The sequence below is a fragment of the Perna viridis genome, chromosome 2 (genome assembly GCF_037379345.1).
Source record: "Perna viridis isolate PV_CMFRI_1.1 ecotype Kerala chromosome 2, ASM3737934v1, whole genome shotgun sequence".
Lineage (NCBI taxonomy): Eukaryota > Metazoa > Mollusca > Bivalvia > Mytilida > Mytilidae > Perna > Perna viridis.
The window spans coordinates 53,723,790-53,746,761 of record NC_142446.1 but is presented as its reverse complement, the minus strand read 5'-3'; the positions used below and the strand labels follow the sequence as shown (position 1 = coordinate 53,746,761).

At 31.3% G+C, this 22,972-nt stretch overlaps 3 protein-coding genes across 22 annotated transcripts in view; 2 read left to right on the top strand and 1 right to left on the bottom strand.

Annotated features, from left to right (window-relative positions):
• The window catches only part of LOC148626028 (leucine-rich PPR motif-containing protein, mitochondrial-like), a 46,346-nt gene extending 37,595 nt beyond the window's left edge, over positions 1 to 8,751 (top strand). Inside the window, exons 30-36 of the mRNA XM_088569613.1 lie at positions 155 to 266; positions 796 to 914; positions 2,616 to 2,725; positions 3,298 to 3,381; positions 4,178 to 4,268; positions 5,488 to 5,627; positions 7,427 to 8,751. Coding sequence (XP_088425739.1) covers positions 155 to 266; positions 796 to 914; positions 2,616 to 2,725; positions 3,298 to 3,381; positions 4,178 to 4,268; positions 5,488 to 5,627; positions 7,427 to 7,501 — 731 coding nt within the window. The 3' untranslated portion in view covers positions 7,502 to 8,751. The remainder of the gene's footprint in view (positions 1 to 154; positions 267 to 795; positions 915 to 2,615; positions 2,726 to 3,297; positions 3,382 to 4,177; positions 4,269 to 5,487; positions 5,628 to 7,426) is intronic.
• Positions 8,752 to 10,606: 1,855 nt separating this feature from the next.
• On the bottom strand, positions 10,607 to 15,784 carry LOC148626027 (COMM domain-containing protein 2-like). The gene is made up of 5 exons (XM_088569611.1): positions 15,637 to 15,784; positions 14,289 to 14,366; positions 13,624 to 13,706; positions 12,184 to 12,357; positions 10,607 to 10,930 (listed from the first exon to the last, which is right to left on the bottom strand). The coding sequence occupies exons 1-5, from the start codon at positions 15,701 to 15,703 to the stop codon at positions 10,733 to 10,735; spliced, it is 600 nt and encodes a 199-aa protein (XP_088425737.1). The 5' UTR covers positions 15,704 to 15,784; the 3' UTR covers positions 10,607 to 10,732.
• Positions 15,785 to 15,956: 172 nt separating this feature from the next.
• LOC148626026 (centrosomal protein of 63 kDa-like) overlaps positions 15,957 to 22,972 on the top strand; it is a 34,305-nt gene continuing 27,289 nt past the window's right edge. For 11 of the 20 annotated variants that reach the window (XM_088569607.1, XM_088569600.1, XM_088569604.1 and 8 more), the window contains exons 1-3: positions 16,182 to 16,312; positions 19,382 to 19,487; positions 20,108 to 20,137. In XM_088569607.1, the coding sequence (XP_088425733.1) occupies positions 16,282 to 16,312; positions 19,382 to 19,487; positions 20,108 to 20,137 (167 nt within the window). In that variant the 5' untranslated portion in view covers positions 16,182 to 16,281. Of the gene's footprint in view, positions 16,313 to 19,381; positions 19,488 to 19,923; positions 19,948 to 20,107; positions 20,138 to 21,461; positions 21,492 to 22,972 lie in introns of those variants that run through there. The other 9 variants (XM_088569598.1, XM_088569610.1, XM_088569595.1 and 6 more) reach the window with 6 other exon arrangements.

The following is a 22,972-nucleotide window of genomic DNA, read 5'->3' as shown; positions in this document are numbered from 1 at the left end:
TAAGTGTGAAATTGATCGTAAATCATGATGTCACAATGCTATTTTAGTTTATGACGTCATTACTTACGATCAACTTTACACTTACGACTTTTTGTGAAATCGAGACCTGGTGTTCTAATGAAACTCTGTGACTTTATCAATGTATATTTTTTAGACCTTAGAAAGTTGGTTTATTGGTTGTACAGCTCTGGTAAATCTGATATGATTGGGCTAATTAGAAAGGATGATGCACCTTTTAGCTTACTTGCTTTAGAAGTGATGAACAGGTTTGTAAGCTTAAGAAAGGAAAAATATGACGTGGTGAACAAACTGGTATTAATGATGCTCAATTGAATCACCAAGATTATGAATATTTAAAAATAACTGGTGCATTTAGTTACCTTCAGATTTTGTTTTAACAGAATATAATCAAAGTATAGCATTATTTAAAAACACTTCTCCCATTCTAAGCCAAGCCAATGATTAAAAATGTGCATGACTTTTTGTGAGAGTTTTCTTGCCAGTTTACATTTCCTAGTTTTCTACAAATTTTCATGAGAGAAAAGGATTCTCCTCCTATTTTCTTGGGGATGACAAGATTTCTCCACTCTTGATAGTTAAATTCAGGACACAACCCACTCGCTGAAGCTCATGGGTTGAGTTCTAAAATTTAAATATCTGGAGTGGAGGAATTTTGTTATCCTTTCAAAACTGAAGGATAATCTATAGATAACATTATGTATATTTTATCAATGCGCACTTTAAAATTTGGTTAATGCTGAATTATCTTATTGCACTGCTTTTTTTTATTTTTAGATGCCCAGCTGATTTGGTTGAAATGCTACAGACTGTACAGGGAGGAGAAATACAAAAATATATTACCCTCTCTTTGCTCAGTAATCTAAGAAAAACTTCACCTGAAGATTTTGAAACAGGTATTATGAATATGTTATTGAAAACATTTTGTCATTTTGTATTTTTATTCAACCTTTAAAAAATTGTGGTGTATGGTGCTGTCGTTGTCCATAGATACTTGGTTTTCGTTTGTTAACTTGAGTATTAGTTTGTGAATCTTAATAAAATTTTTACTACAAGGTTTATAATCACAAAAGGTATGTTGGTGTTTGTTTTAGGGTTATGATCTAAACCATTTTGGAATAAGGGGTCAGAAACAAATGTTTCATGAAGTTTGTCAATACAACTCAATTATAAGCAGATGGGTCTTTATAAAATTGTACCACAAGGTGCTAAACCACAAAGAAGAAAGCTGGGATTGATTTTTGGGTATGTTACTTGTACCAATTAGGGTTTAAAAGGAACCCAAAAACAAGCAATTTTTGAATATTCAACAGATATTTTTTTATTTTAGCATAATTCAGCTATTTCAAATTTGGATTTTACTGTTATGATTCTTTTCTCTTTTTACTGTATATTCGCTTCCGATTTTGCCGCTTTGTTTGTTGACCTTGTAAAACCATCCCTTATTCAAACAATAACTTGCATGAAAATGAATAGATCTCTCAGAAATTCTATTATAAGGTTTCACACCACATAATGAAGGTTTTTATTGATTTTAGGAGTAAGAAATCTTATTGGCTAGCATTAGGAGTTAATAAGAAGCCAGAAGCAAGCAATTTATAAATCTCAGTTATAACTTAAGTGCACTTGTATGGATTGCTTTCAAGCTGTATCACATTAAAGTTAGGCTAGGAATGATTAAGATCTATAGGGTTAAAAAAAAGAAACATTTTATGGTTTCAGGGCAGCCATTTGAGTAAAATTGTATAGATATCAATAAAATTATACTATAAGGTTCCTCAAATGGTAGGGTACTGGTTTGGATAAATATAGAGAGTTATTGGTCCTTATCTTTTTGAAATGTAAGACGAAGTCAGACCTGATTTTCGTCTGCTTTTTCACATCTGGAATTTACCAATAGGTTCTTTTTTTTCATACCATAGGTTAACTTCCCATTTTGGCATTTTTTGCTTTTTTGATTGGCTCTGTAAGACCATGTCTGGAAACAAGCACATTTTCTTTGTGTAAATAGCTTATTTTTAATGTCTGAATGCAAAGTTTTTTGTCTACTTTTCTTCTTGTCAGAATTGTCTCAAGCATTTTATCACAGTCCAAATTAAGAGCTATATCGAGTTTCATGTTGTGTCCGTACTTGTCCTAACTGTTCAGGGTTAGACTTTAGAGGTTGTATCAAGCTGCACCTTGCAAAGAATTTAATTTTTTTTTGTATAAAAATATTTGTCAACACATTATTTTTAATTCAGTTTTTATCAATTAACCTTGCTTGGCCTATATGAAATGAACATTCAAAAGTATGTAATGAACCTGTTTAAATTATTCATATTCTTAATAGCTAATTGCATAGCAAATCAAGTTAAATATAAATAGACCTAAAAATTTCTTATAGATACTGTCTATTAGCTAATGAAGTGTACTGTGCTCCATAACATACATATGAAATATCTTAACTGTGTCATAAAATTGACAAATCTGTGTTTAATATAAGTTGTGTTCAAATATATGTACATGTATAAGAGTTCTGTGTATCTTAAAGTATGCTTTTTATTGGAATTAAATTGAAATTGTTTTGAAATGACCTGATTTATGTTCTTTTTCAGTTGCTAATTTGATAAGAAGTCATGGAGCTAATGGTGGAAGTGCTGTTGGTTTGTTGTGGTTGCAACATGTTACTGACCATGAATTTGACAGAGCAACAGCTGTGTTGGAGGTGAATTATATTACATCTATCCACATTTGACCACTGTGGATACTGTAAATATTTGAAAAAACACTCATTTACTTCGGTGTTTTTCCACTTAAGCATCATGCAGAGAATAGGTGGGTGATATTATACACATACTGCCTTTTGTAGAGGGTGTTATGCTGTAGTATCACACGAGGTAAATATATCACACAAGACGAAATGTGTGCAGGGAATAGACTAAAATAACTTAACACCCATTACCCAATCAGAATTTAAGATTTTTGTATGAAGTATAATATACTTGGATATTGTAGGTTTTGTTTAACAGACAACTTGTTACTCTATAAAAATGACTGTAACAAAGTCTTATTTATATGTTCAGATTATTATTAGTTTGTTCAAATTCTTTTTGAATTTGTAAATTAATTAATTGTCTAAGCTGTACTGGATTTATTTATTTGATGCAAATGTTAACTGTTTGAACCTTGCTCAGAAGGGAATTTTGTTTTGTACTTTGTGTGGATAAATTTGGAATGAACATTGTCCTAATGCTACAGTATTGTTCAGATCTTTCTTTTAAACAAATTTTTTTTCAGGATTTACCAGAAAGAATCAAGTCAGACCTTTTAAAATCTATGAAAGTATATTCTGTGTGTCGAAAAGAAGTAAAACAAGAGAATGTAAGTTTTGTTTAAGGAGGTAGACCTAGGGCAAGGGACATAAATATTGAAATCAGTGCTATGTTTGTATCATATTCAATTTTACCAAAGCCTATCAAGCCTTCATTTGAAACAGAATGAAATCACTGCAAGTTACATTGATGCTTACATGAGATTGATGTAAAATGCTGAATACAAGCGTTCCAATGATTTGTAAAAGTTGTGTCCCTTACCTTAGGTCTGCCTCCATAAGATGTATTGAAAACTATCGAAAATTGATGCCATTTACTTGTAACTTTGTTAAATGATGGCTTAAAGTTTTTTTCTGTCTGTCTGTCTGTCACACTATACACATACTTGTGAGCTAAGCACCCCTGAAAGTATTTGATGGAACTTTATTAAACAGGTAGTGACAAGATACCCATCCTGGCTTTTGTTGGAGTTATGTTCCTTTGAAGTATTCAATGTTCTTTCTCATACCAGTGATAGGTTTTTTCTTTTGTTTTGTTCATTGATTACATACACATAAAATATGAACATAATGTGAAAATAGTATTTTTTATGACTCAACTACAAATTCAATTTCTATAATTTTGACAAATGTATAAAGAACCAAAGAACAGGACATTTCTCTGCTTCGGATGATATAAAGAAACACAGTGACAGTATTTGAAGTACTCAAGTTAAAGAGAAAAACACTGAAATCCTGGAAATTAATTTATGTCAAATGTATTTTTTCAAAGGGAGCTAATTCAACCTTTGTGTTTTAAAATTTTGCAGGCATGGGCATAACTACTCATTGTTCTTGTTTTTATAGGATGATGTTTTACTGTATTTGGTTGGTGTTATGAAAGATTTTGAGACAACATCAAAAAAACTCTTTTCCAATCTTTTAGAGCTTTACACCAGTAAGTGTCATGGATTGTTATTTTAGATAAAGAAGGGAATAGTAACTTTTAAGAATATAGTTTGTGTTTGAACTTGTTTATAGCTGAGTCAGAATAGTTATATTGTAATCATGTTTACAAGAAAGAGTTTGATTTACACTGTCCCATTGCTAAAGCATGGGAGGGTTCGATAATTTTGTATTTATTTTCACATGTATGAAAATATGTGAAGCATTATTGAAGTGTCTGTGAGTTTACTTATTGCTAATTAATTTAATTTGCTTTTATTGACCAAATGTCTCACAAAGCATTTACTTCGCCTTGTTTTCCATTAACTTTGAATTGAATCTTTTCAGCTGTACTTTTTTTATCCTGTCTGTCTGTCCGTCTGCCCCATTGTTTGTCCCAGTTTCTTGTGTGACTCTGACTCCCCATAAACTGCTGGACTGATGAAATTTGTTAGGAAATTTTGGAAGCATTGGTAGATTTGTATGAAGGAAATGAAATATATAAATTTGGGAAGTATTGGTAGATGTGTATGAAGGAAATGAAACATAATCATTGTACGATTGCTCAAAAGGGAGATAATCAAACTTATGGGTTTTACATGTTAAAACTTTATAAGTGCAACTCCTCCTTAACCACTGAAGGGATTTTGAAGAAATTTAATAAGAAGATTTTGCATCAAATGTAGTTGTGCATGAAGGAATATAATTAATTTTGGAGGTCTCCAAAGGCACATAATTGAACTGAAGTATTTTAACATTTAACAAATTAACTCCATTTCAAGATAATGTCTTTGTGAGCTTGTTTTGTTCACAATATTTCTAGTTTGGTTGGCTAATACTGAAAAATCCAAAATTTTGTTATTGGGTCAAATGTTTTCAAACTTTCAAGATGGTCCTTATAAATAATCTTTTGTTGTTGGTTCCTTAGGCAGGTTTAAGACTTTTAAATTCTGATTGCTTTCGTATGAAAAATGCAACATATGGATTCTTATTGAAACCAGTCATGTTAGTAGTCTTAAAGCCTCTAGTTTAAACAACAATATGTTATATGCAATATTGGACTTATTGTTCTTTCTTTGGAAGAAAATCTAGTGAATTCTTTTCTAATAAGACACTGAAGGGATGAACTTTCACAAAGTTTTTTTTTTTAATTTTATTTTTAACAATTAATATGTGAATAGTTGAATTCTGTACACATTTGATCTTAACAACAATTTTATTGATATTTTTAGAACAGCAAAATATAGAAAAGACTAAAGGCATTATGACCAGATTACAGGAAGAAGGTCACCAGTTCGCTCAGATCCCACCATCTATAAGAAAGGCTGTCGAGTCATTATATCAACAGCATGGATTGTCTATACCAGCTGAGGTATGACCTTAATTGTCAAGGAATTTTCTGTTAGAACTTCCATATCTTAAGATATATATACAGTAAAATCTGTGTTAGCATCCCCCTCCCTAAAACGACCTCATGCTTAAATGACCTGTTTTATCCCTCCAAAGAATTTTCCTTGCAATTTACCTCTATAGCGACAACCTATAAAACATGACTAACAACCATTGAAAACCGATCCCCCCAAACACGAATCCCTGTGTAGAATGACTTTCTCGTTGCTCGGATGAAACCAGAAGTTGACATTTTTTCATCTTGTTCAAAACGAGATTTCATATGAAACAGGATTTCTGGCAGTCAGTGAAACAATTCTTGAATTCATCAATTAACCAATCAGAAAACTGAGTTAAAAATAATCTTTGTTCATGAGGTAAATACTGTTTACATAATTGCTTGATAAAATCTGTTTCGAAAAATGGCATCTCCGAAGAGAAAAGTATTGAATCTTAATCAAAAAGTGGAAGATATAAAGATTTTAGACAGCGGGAAGCCTGCATGGAAAGTTGAAAAAATTATTTGGCATCGAGAAACCACAGATTCAGAATTACAAACTCAAAAACTTGAGGTGTTATATAACTCTGAGAACAATGTCTCAAGATAAATTATTATAGAATAGAAATAATTTTTAACGAACCATTTTAACAGAAAACTATTTTTATGACAATGAGAGAATCTAATATGCAAACCTTGTTGGTAGTATTAATTTTTAAATAATACAATTGCTTTTTCATGCAATAAAGTACTTAAAAGCTTCATTGTAAAATGTAATAGAAAAAGAAAGGGTATGGGAAAATGTAACAAATGCAACAGCATATAGAATTAAATGTATGCAATGACACAACCCATGTTTCCAATACTGTACACAAGGAAATAAATTTTGTTTTGAAAATCTTGATTACCTCTGTATAAAGACTCCATGCCTTTAGTGACTTTTTTATCAATGGCCCATGAAAGGTCACTATAGACAGGTGTAACTGTATGTGTTTTTATGGGTCAGGTCATCAACACCTATAGTGGTTATTGTTTTAACTGGTAATTTGTATATCGATTTGTTCCTACATTTACATTGAACAGGTTAATATCTTATTAAATAATTTAATTCTAAGATTTTAAACCCCTTCAATACTTTCCTGTAGTTACATGTACAGTGAAACAGATCTAAACCAAACCATGCATAAACTGAAAACCTGTCAAAACCAGACACTTTTTGAAGTCCTTTAAATGTATTTTGAATCTATGTAAACTAAAAACCTGTCTAAACTGAACCAATTCTACAGTCAGAAAGGTGTTTTATTTTGACAGGTTTCACTGTTTCTTTTTTCTTTTAATCGTAAAGATGAAACATCAATAAACTTATACAAATCACCAAATGAAGTAATGATGCTACAAATGTGAAAAATGATAGGAATAAATATATGGTAATGCTACAGTCAGACTACCCTTGATAAACTATTACAGCATGAAAGATAGCTAACTTCAGGAAAACAAGTTGTTCTTTATTGAATAGCAATCTACTGATAAAATGTCTTAAGGTAGTTTAATCAATTCATAGGCAATTTAATCAGATTTTAAATCTGGTCAATCTTCAAATTAAGTACCTATTGAAGTTCATCAGTTGATAATCATTTATTCAAGCAAGACAAACTGTAACCCCTGAAGTTAACTGTATCACTCTCTGTAACACTTAAATAAAGAAGCTTGAATGGCTTCGGTGAAATATGGAAATATTAAACTAGAGTGTCATTTAGGAATGTTTTTATTTTATTTTTTTTCAGATGGTTCAACCCAGCTCTAGCAGTGAACAAAATGGACAATCTACTGTGGAACAAGTATCACATGAAGCTAGATGATTGTAATCCAATTATAGATGTATTTATTAATTCTCATTTCTATATAGAATGGAATACTTCATTTGTTTTGTGATATCACGATTATAGCCTGGAACAGTCAGGTGCATACCATCCGATAATCGTGTTTGTGACCAGAACAAATAATTTTCTAAACATCTGTAAATAAACACCTACATCTGCAGCTTAAGTTAGCCGATTTATCCTGAACTTAGCTGGTACAGTTGTATCATTGATGTTTTATCTATCAACCACAGTGATTTATAGGCAAATTTTAGTGTAGCTTATTTATACATGTACCAAATTAATTAAGGTTACTTTGTTGTAGTTTCTAAATTTGAAAGTATTAGAAGCATTGCAAGTTATCTTTAACTTTATGATGCATTTATTTTATATGAAACTCCATGTAGAGTTTGTTAATTAATTATTGAATTATTTACATTAGAACATCTAATGAAAGGTCATTTCTTGTTTGGAAAAAAATGTTCCTTTTCCATTGATATGAAAGTAAATGTTTCTTGTTTCCTGTTTTGATGATTTAAGTGGCACTCCTACTAAGAATCATGCAAAATGCAATTCATGGGTGAAAAGCCTACATGTTTTTTTTCAGATTTTGCATGATTCTTACAAAGACAGCTACTTAATAGTGTTTATGTATTACATTTACTGTTTGTTGGAGTGCTGTTAAAGATCTGTAAATAGTTGTGTTTGCCAAGGTCTTTCAGTGTCTGCTAGACTTAATCCAGTTACAGCGAGTAACATAGTAAACTTCAGGGAATAGTTTCCCTTGATTGAATGACCATCACCTTATAAAATGAACTTCCTTAGTTATCTGGACAACTGACAAGGAGATTTAAACTTTCTATCATTCCATGGGTATTTATATATGTTCTTGATAGAAAGATTAATCTCCTTGTCAGTTGTTGAGTTAAATACCTATACCTGTTAAAGTTCATCAGGTAATGTTCAATCAATCAAGGGAAGAACAACTCTATTACCTGAAGTTAACTATATTATTTGCTGTAATGCTTTGACTTAACTGGACCTTTGGTGATCTGCTGTAAAGTGAAAACAAGACATTTATCACTAAAGTTGACTGTGGTTCTAGTTTTACTATTAGTGTTTGCTAGTATCTGAAAGGCTGCAGAATGACAAAATATTGTGTGGAAGAACTAACAGTAGTTATTAGGTATTGAATTGTTTGTTATTGTAAAGTATAATGGATGATTGAGAGTAAAATTCATTATAAAGCATGATTTGTTACTTTTTTTTTAAATTATTTCTCTGACTTTTGATGGGTTCAATTTGGAATATACTGTCTGTCTGTCTACTCAAAAATGCTTGGACAGGAAATTATTTGTTTTGGTATGTTTGTTTTCTGGCAAGAAGCTTCTTTTAATTTTTTAATGTGAACTTCAGACACCTGAAAAAAGGAAACAGGTGGGTATACTATGTGCTTCAATGAAGCTGTTATTAAACAGGAAACAGTGTTGGTTGTTTGCTTGTTTTTGTTTGTTTTTTTTATACCTCCCACTCGAAAAGTGGGAGGTATATATTGACTCGGGTGTCCATCCGTCATTTGCTGTAACACCTATTTCTGTCACAGGTTTCTTGGCTTCTACTGGAGGGAATAATTAGATATTTGGTATATGGGTTACACATGATGACTTGTACCATGTCTCCCATTTCTAGCATTCTAAGTCATCTACCTCCTGTTTTCTGAGGGACTTAGAATTTTTACATGTGAGATATTGGGAAATTTTCAGTGGCAGATTTCTCAGCACCCATTAGAAGGAATGATTAGATTTTTGGTTTATGGCTTAAGTATGATATCTTATGCAGCCAGTGTCTCCCCTTTCCATCTAAATCATCTGCTTCCTGTTTTTTGAGTTACTTAGAATTTTTACATATGCAGTATTGGGAAATTTTCTGTCGCAGATTTCTCAGCTTCCATTTGAAGGAATGATTGGATGTTAGGTGATATACTAGTAGTGATTATATGAACTTTTAAGATATTTCTATATATAGATTACACCTGTGTTTGATTTATTTAAAATTTCTTTTATTAGCAAGATAGCCAGAAACTATGAAGCCACTGAGGATATTCACTGAATTTTTAACACTACCAAGGTTACATGAACATAACACTTTCGAACATAACAAGAATCATTTGACAGACGATGATCTTACTAGAGTAAAGAAATATCCTTTTAATCCTAAATTTTTAAATTTTTTTTCCAGTTCTGTACCTAAATTACAATTCAGATTTCTGCATATGTGGTCATTTTTGGGGGAGGAGGGTAATGTTTAATTGAGCATTGCTCAGTTTTTCTAGTTTGGGGTGGGGTGGGGGGGGAAGTATCTTGTAACTCCTGTTGTCACTACTTGTAATGGTCACTTGATATTTTTGCCCAAGCTTTATATAAGAATGACTATTCGTGTGATCTGATTTTGGGCATGGACGGCATTTTCCTGTTTGACATTTAAGTTTATATTTTTACCTTACAATTAAGTTTGGGCAATAAGGGCTATAAGTAAGTAATGTTTGGGTGCAGGGGTATCACAAATGGGCATTTTCTCCAATTTCTTGTTTTTAGTGTGTTGCTGCTGGTTAATATGGTTTTCCGCTATGCCTATGATAGATGGAGCTAATTCTTTGTTTACAGCTCACCGCCATGTTGCTATTGGCCAGGTCTCATTCGTTTAGGGGAATGTGTGAAACTTCCTTCTGGGAAAGCTTAATACATTTTCACAGGGCCAATAACTTCCAAATTATTAATACATAAATTAATATAAAGTTGTAACCATAGAAGTATTAATAGACAAAACAGCACCTCCAAACTTGCAAAATCATCTACTTCCTTGTCAACAAATTTCGTCACTTCCAACTGAATATTATTCAGCCGTTGATAGTTCCGGTCTTTATTTCTACATATAAAGGATGTCGCTGACGCTCTGTCCATATAAGTCAATCCAACCTTTGGTGAATTGAATATTTTCACAAATATTTTAAACAGCAATACTGATACAAGTTCCTTCTTCATATTTAAAAAAAAAATCTATTGAATGCAAAGTTAAAAAAAACTAAATTACAAAAAGATATTGGAATGCAAGTAGTTATAAATCATTTTATTTAAAGTTAACAGTTCAAGAAAAAAAAAACATTTTACATGTAGTAAGTAACTTCTGTTTTCATCAGTACATGTAGATGCAAATGTCAAAAAAAAAATATGATCACTTGATATTCCTTAAAATTCTTCTACAATAAGATGACTTAATCTCTTGTAAAGCTTCATCTAATACTTTAGTCATATGAACAAGATTTACAGGGTCTGTCTGTAACACAGTTGTCTCCCTTACACCAGAATCTTCCGTGTGGAGTTTAAATAATACTGTAGGTGTTGTCTGTCTTCTTAATGATCTGCTTGCAAGCTGAAAAAGTTTTATATTACAAATGTATCCTGGTATATGAATCATATGTACTTTTCCAACAAGAATATAGAAATGCATGTTCATCTTTTTCAATTCCACAAAACATTACAAATTTGCAAGGTTATTTCAGATTTGACAACTTCCTTGATTTTTCTTTTATAAATGAGTATTATTACATATTTAAACCTACACAAACATGAAAATCTAGACTACTGTAAATGTATTAATTTTTCACCTTGTAACAATATTCACTATTTTCACTGTGGAGTTAAAAGCGTGTAAAATAGCCTTCATGAAATAGTATTCTAACACTATGTAACACTTATCATTTTTTTAAACCGCGAAAATTGATACCCATGAATATAGTCACTTGACAGAATCTGCAAAAATTAATATGTTTACAGTATAATCATTGAAAAGCATTGAGCACTATCTATATAGAATTTGGCCAGGTCTTGTTTGGAACACAGAGTACAAATTTTATTTCCATGGAATACACTAAGTTTTTTATATTCAATTTTTCAGGTGTTAGTAATCTGTTACAATTTTAATATTAAAAGATGTGCAATTTTAGCTTAGGCTATGATACACTAATTCAGCAAAATCCATAAACAGTTTGAATTAGCAAAACAAATACAAAAAAATAATATGAAGTTGATAAGTGAGGAACTTGTAAAATTTAAGCCTCCCTCAAATAGAAGCTGAGAAATCTGGTACGAAAATTTCCAATGGTAAACAGGAAGTAAATAAGCAAGAAACCTGGAAAAGGGAGACCTGGTACAAGTCACCATGCATCAGCAATGTACCAACTGTCTAAGCAGTCCCTCCAACAGAAGCTGAGAAATCTGTTACTGAGAAATGTAATGGACAGACAAATAGACATGGTGATTGCAATAAAGCTCAGACTGAATGAGTGGGGTATAATAATAAACAGTCTGTAATTCCATAATACAATGCAAGTTCACTTGTGGATGCCCATTTACTTCTGAGGTGGGAGCCTGGCACATTTTGTGGGGTCAGAATATTAATTTTTTGATACTTTGCAGGTCAGAAAAATTATTTTCAACAACATCAGGGCAAGATTTTTATTTGCATTTCTTCAATATATGAAGAACCTGGACTGAAGTCAGAAAATTTATTTTCTAGAAGGTATCTGCCAGATTTTTTCAACTCTTTCTAAGCCAGAATATTCATTCCCAAAATCTACAAGGCCTCAGTATGAAATGGTTGCCCATTAAGCTTTATATTACTACCTGTATATCAAATCTCCATTCTAGGTTATGATAATGTGGTAGGTCCATGGACATTTCTGATAATATGCTTCTTATTTCTTTTCTGTTTTGTAAATATAACTGTAACAATGCCTGTCTCATTTCTTCTGAAAATCCTAGTGTTAGTATGGAATCTTGGAAATCTATCTCATTCAGCTGAAATCAAATAAAAACATATACTATACATGTTCAATTTTCACATTCAATCTTTTTAATTTGTACCAGATAAACATAGTTTTGGGTCCTTCATTCATTGATTGATGTATTTATTGTGGTTTATATCCTTAGGCAGATACTCCATGCATTTCAGGACATGATCATTCGAACAGACCCTGCTTTGCACTACTCCAGCACTCTGAGCCCGATTTTTATGTGACAGATGAAAGTAGCAACAGCCCTAAGGTAGGCATGTCCCCACTCAGACCACATTATTCTGGCTCTGAGCCAATCAGCTCTCACTCTATCTTTTCTTTGTCGTGTGCTTGGTGGAGAGGAAGTGACAATTTTAAAATCTTAAGTATGAAAGATTGAAATCAAATCCATGACCCCTCCTACCCTACACTTGAGCATGCAACTACTACATCACCAAGGTGGTCTTGTCCATACTGGGATTTAGTCCAAACATGTAATATCTTGAATATGCATTTATTTCTCGGATACACATGACATCCTAAAATACATATTTTATATATTTATAGAATTATCAAGCTCAATATCACATTCAAATAATATTGGGTCACTTTTTATTAATTGATTGCTATTCTTCAACTACACCTGTATGCATAAGAATCTGAAGGAGTATCTGTTTCTCCCATTTTATATCAATTTCATTTTTTTTTTTCATTATTTTCTCCATGGAATACCCCATTTTAAACAACCATTTCTTAAGATTTTCCTATGCAAATATCAACAATTGTTCTTTTTTGATACGTTAAGATGAAATAATTTATGCGGAATAAATATAAAAGATATAAAGCTGCATATCATCATAAAAACAACAAATTGTAACATTTTCACAATAGATATGTCGAATAATTTTTATTACAAAACTTCTGGACTATATTTATACTAATACTAACTGTGTCAACTGTACAAGGTAAACAGTTGGTGAATAGCACTCAGCATTGACAAATTTGTGAGGTCATGACCTTAAATTTGACAAATGAAATAAATCTACTGCACAAGACTTTTTAATCCCTTAGTTATTTTGAATCACCTGGTCAAGGGATATACCGTGAAACCTACCTATACTAAACCCATTCTGGACCAAGATGTATGTTCAGTTAAGGCTTTATACACAGGTGAACAAATATTAAAATTGGTATGATGCGACTTCAAATGATGTTTGGTTTACATAGGCTACCAGTTTATTCAGGGTTTGGTTAAGACAGATTTCACAGTACATTTCATAATAGTTCTTACCATAAGTTTAGAGCTTTCAGTAAGTAAATACATTAATCCTTCCACACCATGCTGAACTGTTTCTGGATCTACTTGAAGTTTCTCTACAGTAACAATGAAATAAATGAATTTTCAAAATTGCATTATTTAAGGTAGTATAAGTCCTAAACCTTGAACATAATAGTGCATTGATTTCAGCATTTGTAGAACTTCTTTAAAATCTGGAGGTAAACATTGGCAGAGTTTTCAAAAATTATTACAAAGACAAAACAAATTATATAAAAGACAACAAAGACTAAAGATGGAGGTAGGTACAATGAGCAAAAAGCTTATTGAGCTAGGAACAAAATTTTATGTGACAATAAGCAAAAGTGCCAACTCTCACGCATGCAGCCAGAAACTCACGCATTTTGGAGTTGATTAAGTGGCATTTTATTTTAATCTATTGTTTTTTTTTCTTTGATCTGCCAAATCACATGCATTTGCATTTTGAAAGCTTGGCAGCCCTGGGTGAGTGAGTGCTAAGAGTAACAAGACCCATAACAAATCTTGACCTGTGTTACTGTCACATAGATATCTTCAATATATACATAAACTCTAAGTCATCAACATATTCACAGTTTTAAAAGGACAATGCTGAGTGGTGATCTTGTCAGTTTGGTTATGAAAAATAGAATTGCACTTACGAGCTGCACCTTGGTAGACTTTTGGATTTGCACCCTTTCTTATAAAATCCATGCTTATTCTGCAGAACTCTCTTACCACTAAAAACAAGCAAACACAATTAACTAACATTATCTCTATTATCTCATAAAACTTTATGAAGAATGGTGCATACTTTAACATTATTTAAATACTTTGCAACGTTTATTTCTATGTTTTATTTGAAATTAAAATTGTAATGGTTTATATGTGCATTTTGACAATAAACAGCTAAAATAGATGAAAAAATAAAATCTGTTTTAATATGTAAATTAATTATTGAAATATAATTATGCATTAAAACCCTGAATAATCTAAAATTTCCCAAGATAGAACCTAAGAGGAAGACTTCCATGACAGTTCCAGTTTGACCAAGCACTAACATGGCTAATTACCAGGTAAGGGTACAATGTATGTCACCTATTACAAATGATCTAGCAATGCAGCAGACTCAATAACGAGAGCTGCAGAATGTTATACAATTTTACAATATTTTTTTTCTAACTGAAATAAATGCTATATAATAGGAGGTGTAATATGTTCAAGGATGAAGTTATAAGCTAGACAGCCTTATTAATAGATATAACTGTCAGTTGGATGACATCCTAGATTCTAGTAGACTTCAGACAACTTGTCTTCAGCCTTGAGTTGCTCCATATTCTAATCTCTGATATTTTTACCACATGATTTACACAGCAGATCACTCCCTGTCAAACTGAAATCATAACCTCAGTGGTTCTAGGGTCATAAGTTGAATATGTATGGATTGCTGTTATGAGGACTTTGTCTTCTAATACTCATCCCACAAAAATATTGAGAATGGATTTTTCTATGAGACAGCCACTACTTGGAATACTCCTCTATCATGGGAGTTAAGTTATAACAAAAACTGTCATGACAGTTTTCCACTTTCATGGCACCAGCTTAGTTCTTATGTTCACCACACATTTTATGGTCATCTTTAATGTTTATCGAGTATTTTTATACTCTGTTGAAAGTCAACTCGAACTATCAATAAGAAATGAAAATATCCAGCAAGAACATGAAAGATACATTTTTGTAAACATAAACTGTGTGGTACTATGTTTAAGAACCATAAGCACCAGCTCAATAGTGAAGTTCCGAAACAATTATATACCGTAATCCCTAATACCATAATCTTGGTCTTTTTCTTTTCAATTTGGCCCAAGTGTACATCAGATCTTTATTTTTTTTTCTTTTTGATATATTTTTAGCTCAAATCTGATGTAGGGAACATGTTGACAAAAGGACTTCCTAAGCAATGTGGATGTCAGTTTTTTGGACTCTATAGACTTTAAAATTATAGCTTACCATCGATTTCAGTGTTTGTTAAGAACGATAAATGTTCTTTGTGGTGGTCTTCAAACATCAACAACATCTTTTTTTGTGTGTGTATTTTGGTAACGCCCACTTTCTCTCTATCTTAAAGTATCGGTTTTCTTATCAGGATTATATACTTTTATTTTCACTCATTAATTAACTGTTGAATTAAACCATTATACTTTTCACAAAATCAATAGTACAGTCTTTTACAATAAGTTAAATAGGTCAATAAATGAACATGCTTAATTTAATGCTAAATTATTTTGGCTTCTTATAATATAGATATCAACACTTCACTACCAAAAAGATCAAAACGGAAACAGACTTGTTTACGGCATCAATCAGTTTGTTTACGTTTTTCAAAGAGGGAAAGATAAAATTGTTTCAGAAACACACCTGATATACCCTGCCTTTCCAAACCTATTGACCGTTCTTATAATGCACTTTCAATTGCAAACATTGTATCTCAAATGATGCTAAAACAAAGAAATCAATGAACTGTATCATAAAAGTCAAGCAAAAGCATGCCCTAGAAAATTGAAAACAGGTAAAAACATGTTTACTTTAATGTAACAATGAGGTGGCAAATGCAGCTTTGATTTTCATTATGCTAACTATGAGCAATTTCGGTTGATGGATGATATCATGGCACACAATATGCAAGGTGTGTACACATAGTTAAACTCTGATATTCTTACTTGATTAATTTTTTTAACATGATATAGCCCCAAAATACAGTCTATTTGTATTCAGACATGCATTGAGCTATGTTTTTAGTTGAACTTTTTGACAACAGGGACTTAATAGTACACTCCCTGGTGACAAAAAATTTATAATGAATATGATGTTTTAAAGTGTATGAGAGGTAAACAAATTTTCGTAAGTTCAAGTTCTAGAAATGTTTTGTATAAACTTAATATTAAATGTCTGAAAATGTGAGTTTGAATAATAATTGTCCAATAATGGGTTATAAGTGGATCAACATAATTATTGTGAATATAAATTGACATGTTAATTCATATCAAGATTAATCAATTAAATGATATGATATTTTCCTGTGACATTTTTACTCAAGAATAGTCAAGTTCAATATTCAATAAAAACTTGGTGACCTTATGTGTAAACTCGAAGAATTTCTTAAATAAGCAAAAATGCAAATGTATATTATTTTTAATATATTTTCTGCTCATTTTGAAGGCAAAGCCACCTACATGTATATGTTTGTGTCATTTTTCCCTTTTATACATGTAGTTTTATTTAATGCAAAAATGTGTGATTTTTAAAAATGTAATTCATGACTTACATGTATATATAATTCAATGGCTGAGATATTTCTTCCCTAGTTACATATCCTACCACATGAAGTGGCGAGATATTATGAGATACCTCTTAAAAGTTCCGTGTCTGTCCGTCCCTGAATGATTTCACGATGATAACTTAAAAACATATTGAAAGATCTTTTTCAAACTTTGTATAGGTATTGAATATTGTAAAATACAGATCAAGTTTTAATTTTCTGTTTGATTGAATTATTTACACAAACGTTCTGACCAATTTAAGTTGTTTTTACCCCTAGAATTTTTTGCAAAGTGGCGGGGTATCACTTAGTGTCAGAAATAGATGCCATATTTATCTTTAAATAAATTCGTGGTACACTTGATACTAAACTTCAACAATTTGTTTAGCTTTCCCATCAATCTACAGTATTTTTGAAAATGTAAATTTAAAGGTCCGCTAAAATGTGTAAAATGGAAATATGATTGTCTAAAACATAAGATGAGAGTAATCTGCTTCTAAATAAAATTGTTAATTTGTAAATTTTTTCAATTGAATTATTATAACTTATATTTTTGAAAACATATAGAAATGAGCTTTTCATTTAATATAGTGAAAATTACACTGTATAATACTTCTGTGCACGATTCTTTCATGTCAGTGATTTTGTTACCCTTTTATTGCAGCCTAATATGGGCTGTTTCCCCCTGGAGACTTTTCCCAAAGTGTTGAAAAATATTTTTTTCCCAAAGGGAGGAAAATTCCCGATTATCAGACAGAATGTTTTGAAAACCAGGTAAAGAAGCCAGTGAAATGTTTGTTAGACATGATTTTTCGGCCAGATACTTTATTCACTTTTGGGGAATTTTTTTTTATCTGCTATAAGTCGTTACCTAATGTATATTAGTCAGTTCAATTTTGATTTTCAGTTATGGATCAGCACATGATACATTTCTGTCCCCAGAAAAATATTTTCTAAATGTGTTGAGAATACAGCAAAAATTTCCCAAAAATAAAGGAGTTGTGGCAGCTTTTAAAACAAGGAACAAAATCACTGCGTGTACATTTAGACTTGCACTTTTAAAAAAGATGAGCACATTGTGGCAGTTGTCACAGAGTTCTGATCTAGTAATGTATACTCAGTCAATAAAGAAGTCACCGACATATGAGTTAAAAAACCAAATAATATGTCACTTTCTTATCTTTATTGTAAACTTAAATATTTGAAAGCCTGAGGTAATTTTCATTTCTATTTATTTGAGAAATACCAGGGTAGTGTGAATTTAAACTATCTGATAATCCAATCCCAAGAAGTCAGAAACATAAATATCTTAGTTGTTTTAATACATGTACCTTCATGAGATTGTCTAAATGAAAAAAATTGATAAGATGTTAAGTATAATGCCAATTCTTTCTACAAAGAAACATACTTTTTCAAGAGTGCTAAACAAATATAATTAGGTGCATCATGCTTATCAACTCAATCATGCAAGTTTAAAGTGATTGACTTAATACAATTGATGTCAAATATTGAATTTCATACTGAAATGTGAAACACTTATTACTTGATAAAATTATTCTCCAGTGCAATTATATTTGAAAAATGTTACAAAATGTAGATAATAGTGTGTTTGTTTAGTATTACAGTGGAGCTATACATGTTTACTAATCTCTATAAATCTTCTCTTCATAAATAAATGTTTAAAATTTGTATTAAATTGTGTAATTTGATACATTATTAAAACTTTTTGACAATGAATAAAGGTAAATTAAATTTGAAGACAAGAATTGTTTTTCGGATCATGTTTATTGTGTACTGTAGGAAAATATCTACATGTTGCTCTTATTTTCATATTTTGAAGTTAATATTGATAACTGTAATGCCAGGGTCACAAGTCATTGCTCTCTATAAAGTTCTGTGCACTTTGTATAAAACTGAAGTGTGGGGTATATGTGATTGTTTCTGTTCATCTCATTCGACTAATTTTCTAATTATTTTGAAAGGCATAATTTTGTTTGGTTGATTTTATTCTGTATTTGGCAGTTCTAGATCCAGAAATTGAAAAGGGGACTGACTGACCTACATTTGTACATATGTAAAAGGGCCCACTGCAGTGATTTAATTTTTTCCTTTATACATATAATCAAACTTTGCAGACATGAATGGGGGAGCAGGTCGAAACTTTGTTTTTTAACAACACTCACCTTAAAATTGAAATTACTCCTCTCTAAAACTGAGTTTTTAAACTCATTTAAAATTAAAATTATTTTCAGTTGAGTGATGTATTTGTAAGAAGTGGTATGAATGTATGATGATGTGTATCCATAATAATTAAAAAATGTGAAACAATATTGATGGAAAAACTGCATTAAATTTAATATACCATAATATGATGAATATCTGCAATGTTCAAAAAAATTGTTTCTTGATGAAATCCAATATACTGTCTGTTTTTAGGTTATAGAGACTTTATTAAAGCACAGCTGACTGATGATTCCACAATAAGAATCAGTATCATGGAGAAAATAACAGACTTGTGGCAACAACTACAGACAGAAAACAGGTAATACATATTTCATACTCGCCATTGTACTATATGATAAGATTCAGTACCACTCATACCGTTATGCATTGGTACTGTATTAAGGCTTCATATGGATTTGTTTTATCTTTGTAGTTGTGTAAACATGTTATCTATATGACAATTTGATCAGGCTGGCAGACAGTTTACTTGTCTATTTTAAAGGCACTAAAGTAATTTAGGAAATATCTATGTATGAGCACTTTGTTTCTACCTTAAGACTTTAAATCTGCTGTTAGAAGAAATACGATACCTAATATAAGTATTCAGGTTAATTATTTTATTAGTGGTACTACATTATGTAACGTATGCATATGATTTGATTGCATTTGATATTAGCAGAAATTAAGTCCAAAAAATTCAGTAGCATGCTCTCCTTCAGGCCAATGTTGACATAATGACCACCATTATATTTCAGCAGTATTGTGTAAAGCAGAAAAAGGTAAATAGTGTGTTGCAATTTCCCACCATAAACTGTGTACACTTTTAATTTGTAGTGTGAGTTTTTACTTTGAATAATAAACAGTCTGGGCTTTGTATACTCTGAAAGTACTTCATTTAGAAAGGAATACTAGTTTATAGTTTACTTCTTTACACTACAGGGAAAGTACTGGAAAAGGCGATAGACTAGGGTTAGTTGTACTAGATGGTCCATGACCCCCCCAAAGTTTCTTGCCTATTATACTGAGAAAGTATTTTTGTTCATTTGGTATCAGTTTTTGTTGTTTTGGTGGTTGGTCAAACCTTTACTTCTGATTCCAATCAAATATTTATTTTTCATTGAAAACAAAGACTTCAGAATTCACAAAAAAATTGCAATTCATGAAAATTGATGCCAATGAATAATGTAATATCACAATATCTGTTTCTTAATTTTTCTTTACATGTGGTTCTTACTATCATAAACAATTTGCAAAGTTTCTTGACTTTAGAATACTTTTTGGAATAAACTCTCCCATCAGCATAAATTTAGTACATGTATCTCTTCTCAACAAGGTGGAGAAAAATGGTGACTCCAATACATCTCAAAAATAAACTGGGGTAAAATAATTTCAGTTTTTTTATTGTTTTTTTCTGTATTTGATTGAAGTCTTGTTTAACTGCAAGAATTACTTAAATGTATCTTGAATTATATGTTTTAAAAAAAGAAAGCTAAGACAGATACATATATTCAAAAAGTGACTCTACTGTCTTGGATGGAGACTTTGCAACTCCACTCAACTTCAGTTAACCTTGTTGTAGAGAAAATAAACTTCATGCTGAGGGGAGTGTTTGTACTTCTTCGAGTTTGTAATTGTTTTGAAAATTTAAACTGTTCATACATGTAGACCTGTTGTAAAAGTAACTGTTTGTTTTTCATACATTTTATTATAAATACTATGTACATGTAATAATTGTTTTTGTGATCTATAACAGTTTCTTAGTTTCACTATTTGAATATGTGTAAAACTTTGTCTCACAAGAAATTAACTAATTTTCTACGTGATTACAGCGAGTAAAATAGTTAACTTCAGGGAATAGAGTTGGTAATCACTTTATTGAATGACCATTACCTGGTGAAATGTCTTAGGTATTTGATTTTACAATTAACGAGGAGATTAGAACCGTCTACCATTTTATAGATATTTTAATCTAAATTTGATAGAAAGTTTATATTTCTTGGTAAATTTTCCAGTTATCTTTCTAAGGAAGTTCATCAGGTGAAAGTCATTAAATCGAGGGAAGGCTAATTCAATCCCTGGAAGTTAACCATATTACTCCTTGTTAAACAGGATTTTAGGATATCATTTTTGTCAATTTAAGTGAAAATTAGTTTCAGTATAGTGAAATGTAAGATACATTGTTACCTAGGTAGAATACATAGAAATTCTGTTTCATTTAGGCGACAATAGTGAAAGTAGACAATATGAAATGTAGTGCAATGTTAAAATGTTTTTATTCACTAATTATCTGTAGACTATAAATGGCTGAGGAGCTGAGAAATAAGTAAGTGTCATGTGATTGTCACGTGGTCAGTTGCCTACATTTGCTAGCTTGAAGGGATAGAGAGTTTCATGCATTGGTTTAGATTTTTTTATTCACAATGAAAGCACATGATGCACCTGGGTCAAATGGGGAATATCATTTACAGAATGTCTTTTAAATTTGTGCTCCCTAAGACAGTAATAATGTGGGTTTGGGTGTTATGCCCTGTTCTGTCAGTGCTCTCTACATTAGATGATTTGCCTCTAATATACTAGATTGTCCTTTTCAACAGCTGCAGGGAAACTGGAAATATTTTGTACATTAAACGATGTGTATTTTAGAAATATTTTAGAATCATACATGTCTTGAAACTTGTACATGTATGTTTTGAATTGTTACCTGAAAAAAACTGTTTTTATAAGGACATTCAGACTGTAAAATGCATTTGGTACTCCTTTAAAACCACTCTTGCTACATACATGTATATTAGTGTTGATACATATAGTTATGGGCGTGGCTTTGGTTTACTATATAGTGAAGCTTCAATTTTTATGTAGGGAGTGGGATTGGTTGGGATGGGATTTACCCCTAAATTTTTTCTCTGAATAGGATGCCTACGCCACAAAGTTCTTGGTTTCAGTGGGTAACAATGGTAAAAAATATTACTATAATAAAACACAGAAACACTCTTGATTTGTAGGCATGTGACACTAAATCACGGTATATAAAGTAAGTTTAAACACAAAGAAAGGGAGTCTTTTAGTCTTGTTATCATTAAATCAAGTCGTATTGGAGACAACTGTTAAATGTAAAGATACATATTGACAAATAAATAGGATAAGTCAAAAGATAAATTACTAAAGTATTCAGTGGATTCTTAATATTCATTGTAATGTATTTACTTATAACCATTATATCAATGAAATCAAAATGTTCCTACTTTAAAAGTCTTGACTTATTTACATATTTATTTTGAAGCTAATGATTCTTGGTGAGTTCTGAAATACTATTCCTGAGTAAACCTTGTTAGATTTGTTTACTGTGAAAGTACTTTAATTCGTGGATACTAATTTTTGTGGTTAAGGGAAGAAACACAAGTTCTTGGATTCTAGAATTTGTGGTTTAGAGGTTCTCAGTATACACATCAATGGGATTCTCCTTTTCATTGGGAACTAAAGTTCATGGTCTGGCCTACCCATGAAAATTACAAAAATTGTATCCCACAAACAATAGTACTTTCACAGTAGGACAGTCCTTCAACCTTCATGTTCTATCTGTGCAACTAGTTCATGCATTAATGACTGGAAACTGATTGTTCTGTGACAGACCAATGGCCAGAATTTATTATGCCCCCACCCTGCAAACAAAGTTTGGAGGGTATATATGAATCACCCTGTCTGTCAATAGAAGCCATCAACCAGCAAAATTGGGCATCTACTAGTTCATTTTCTGACAGACATTCTATTTTCAAATTTTCTCTTGCAATATTTTCATCAGTCCAC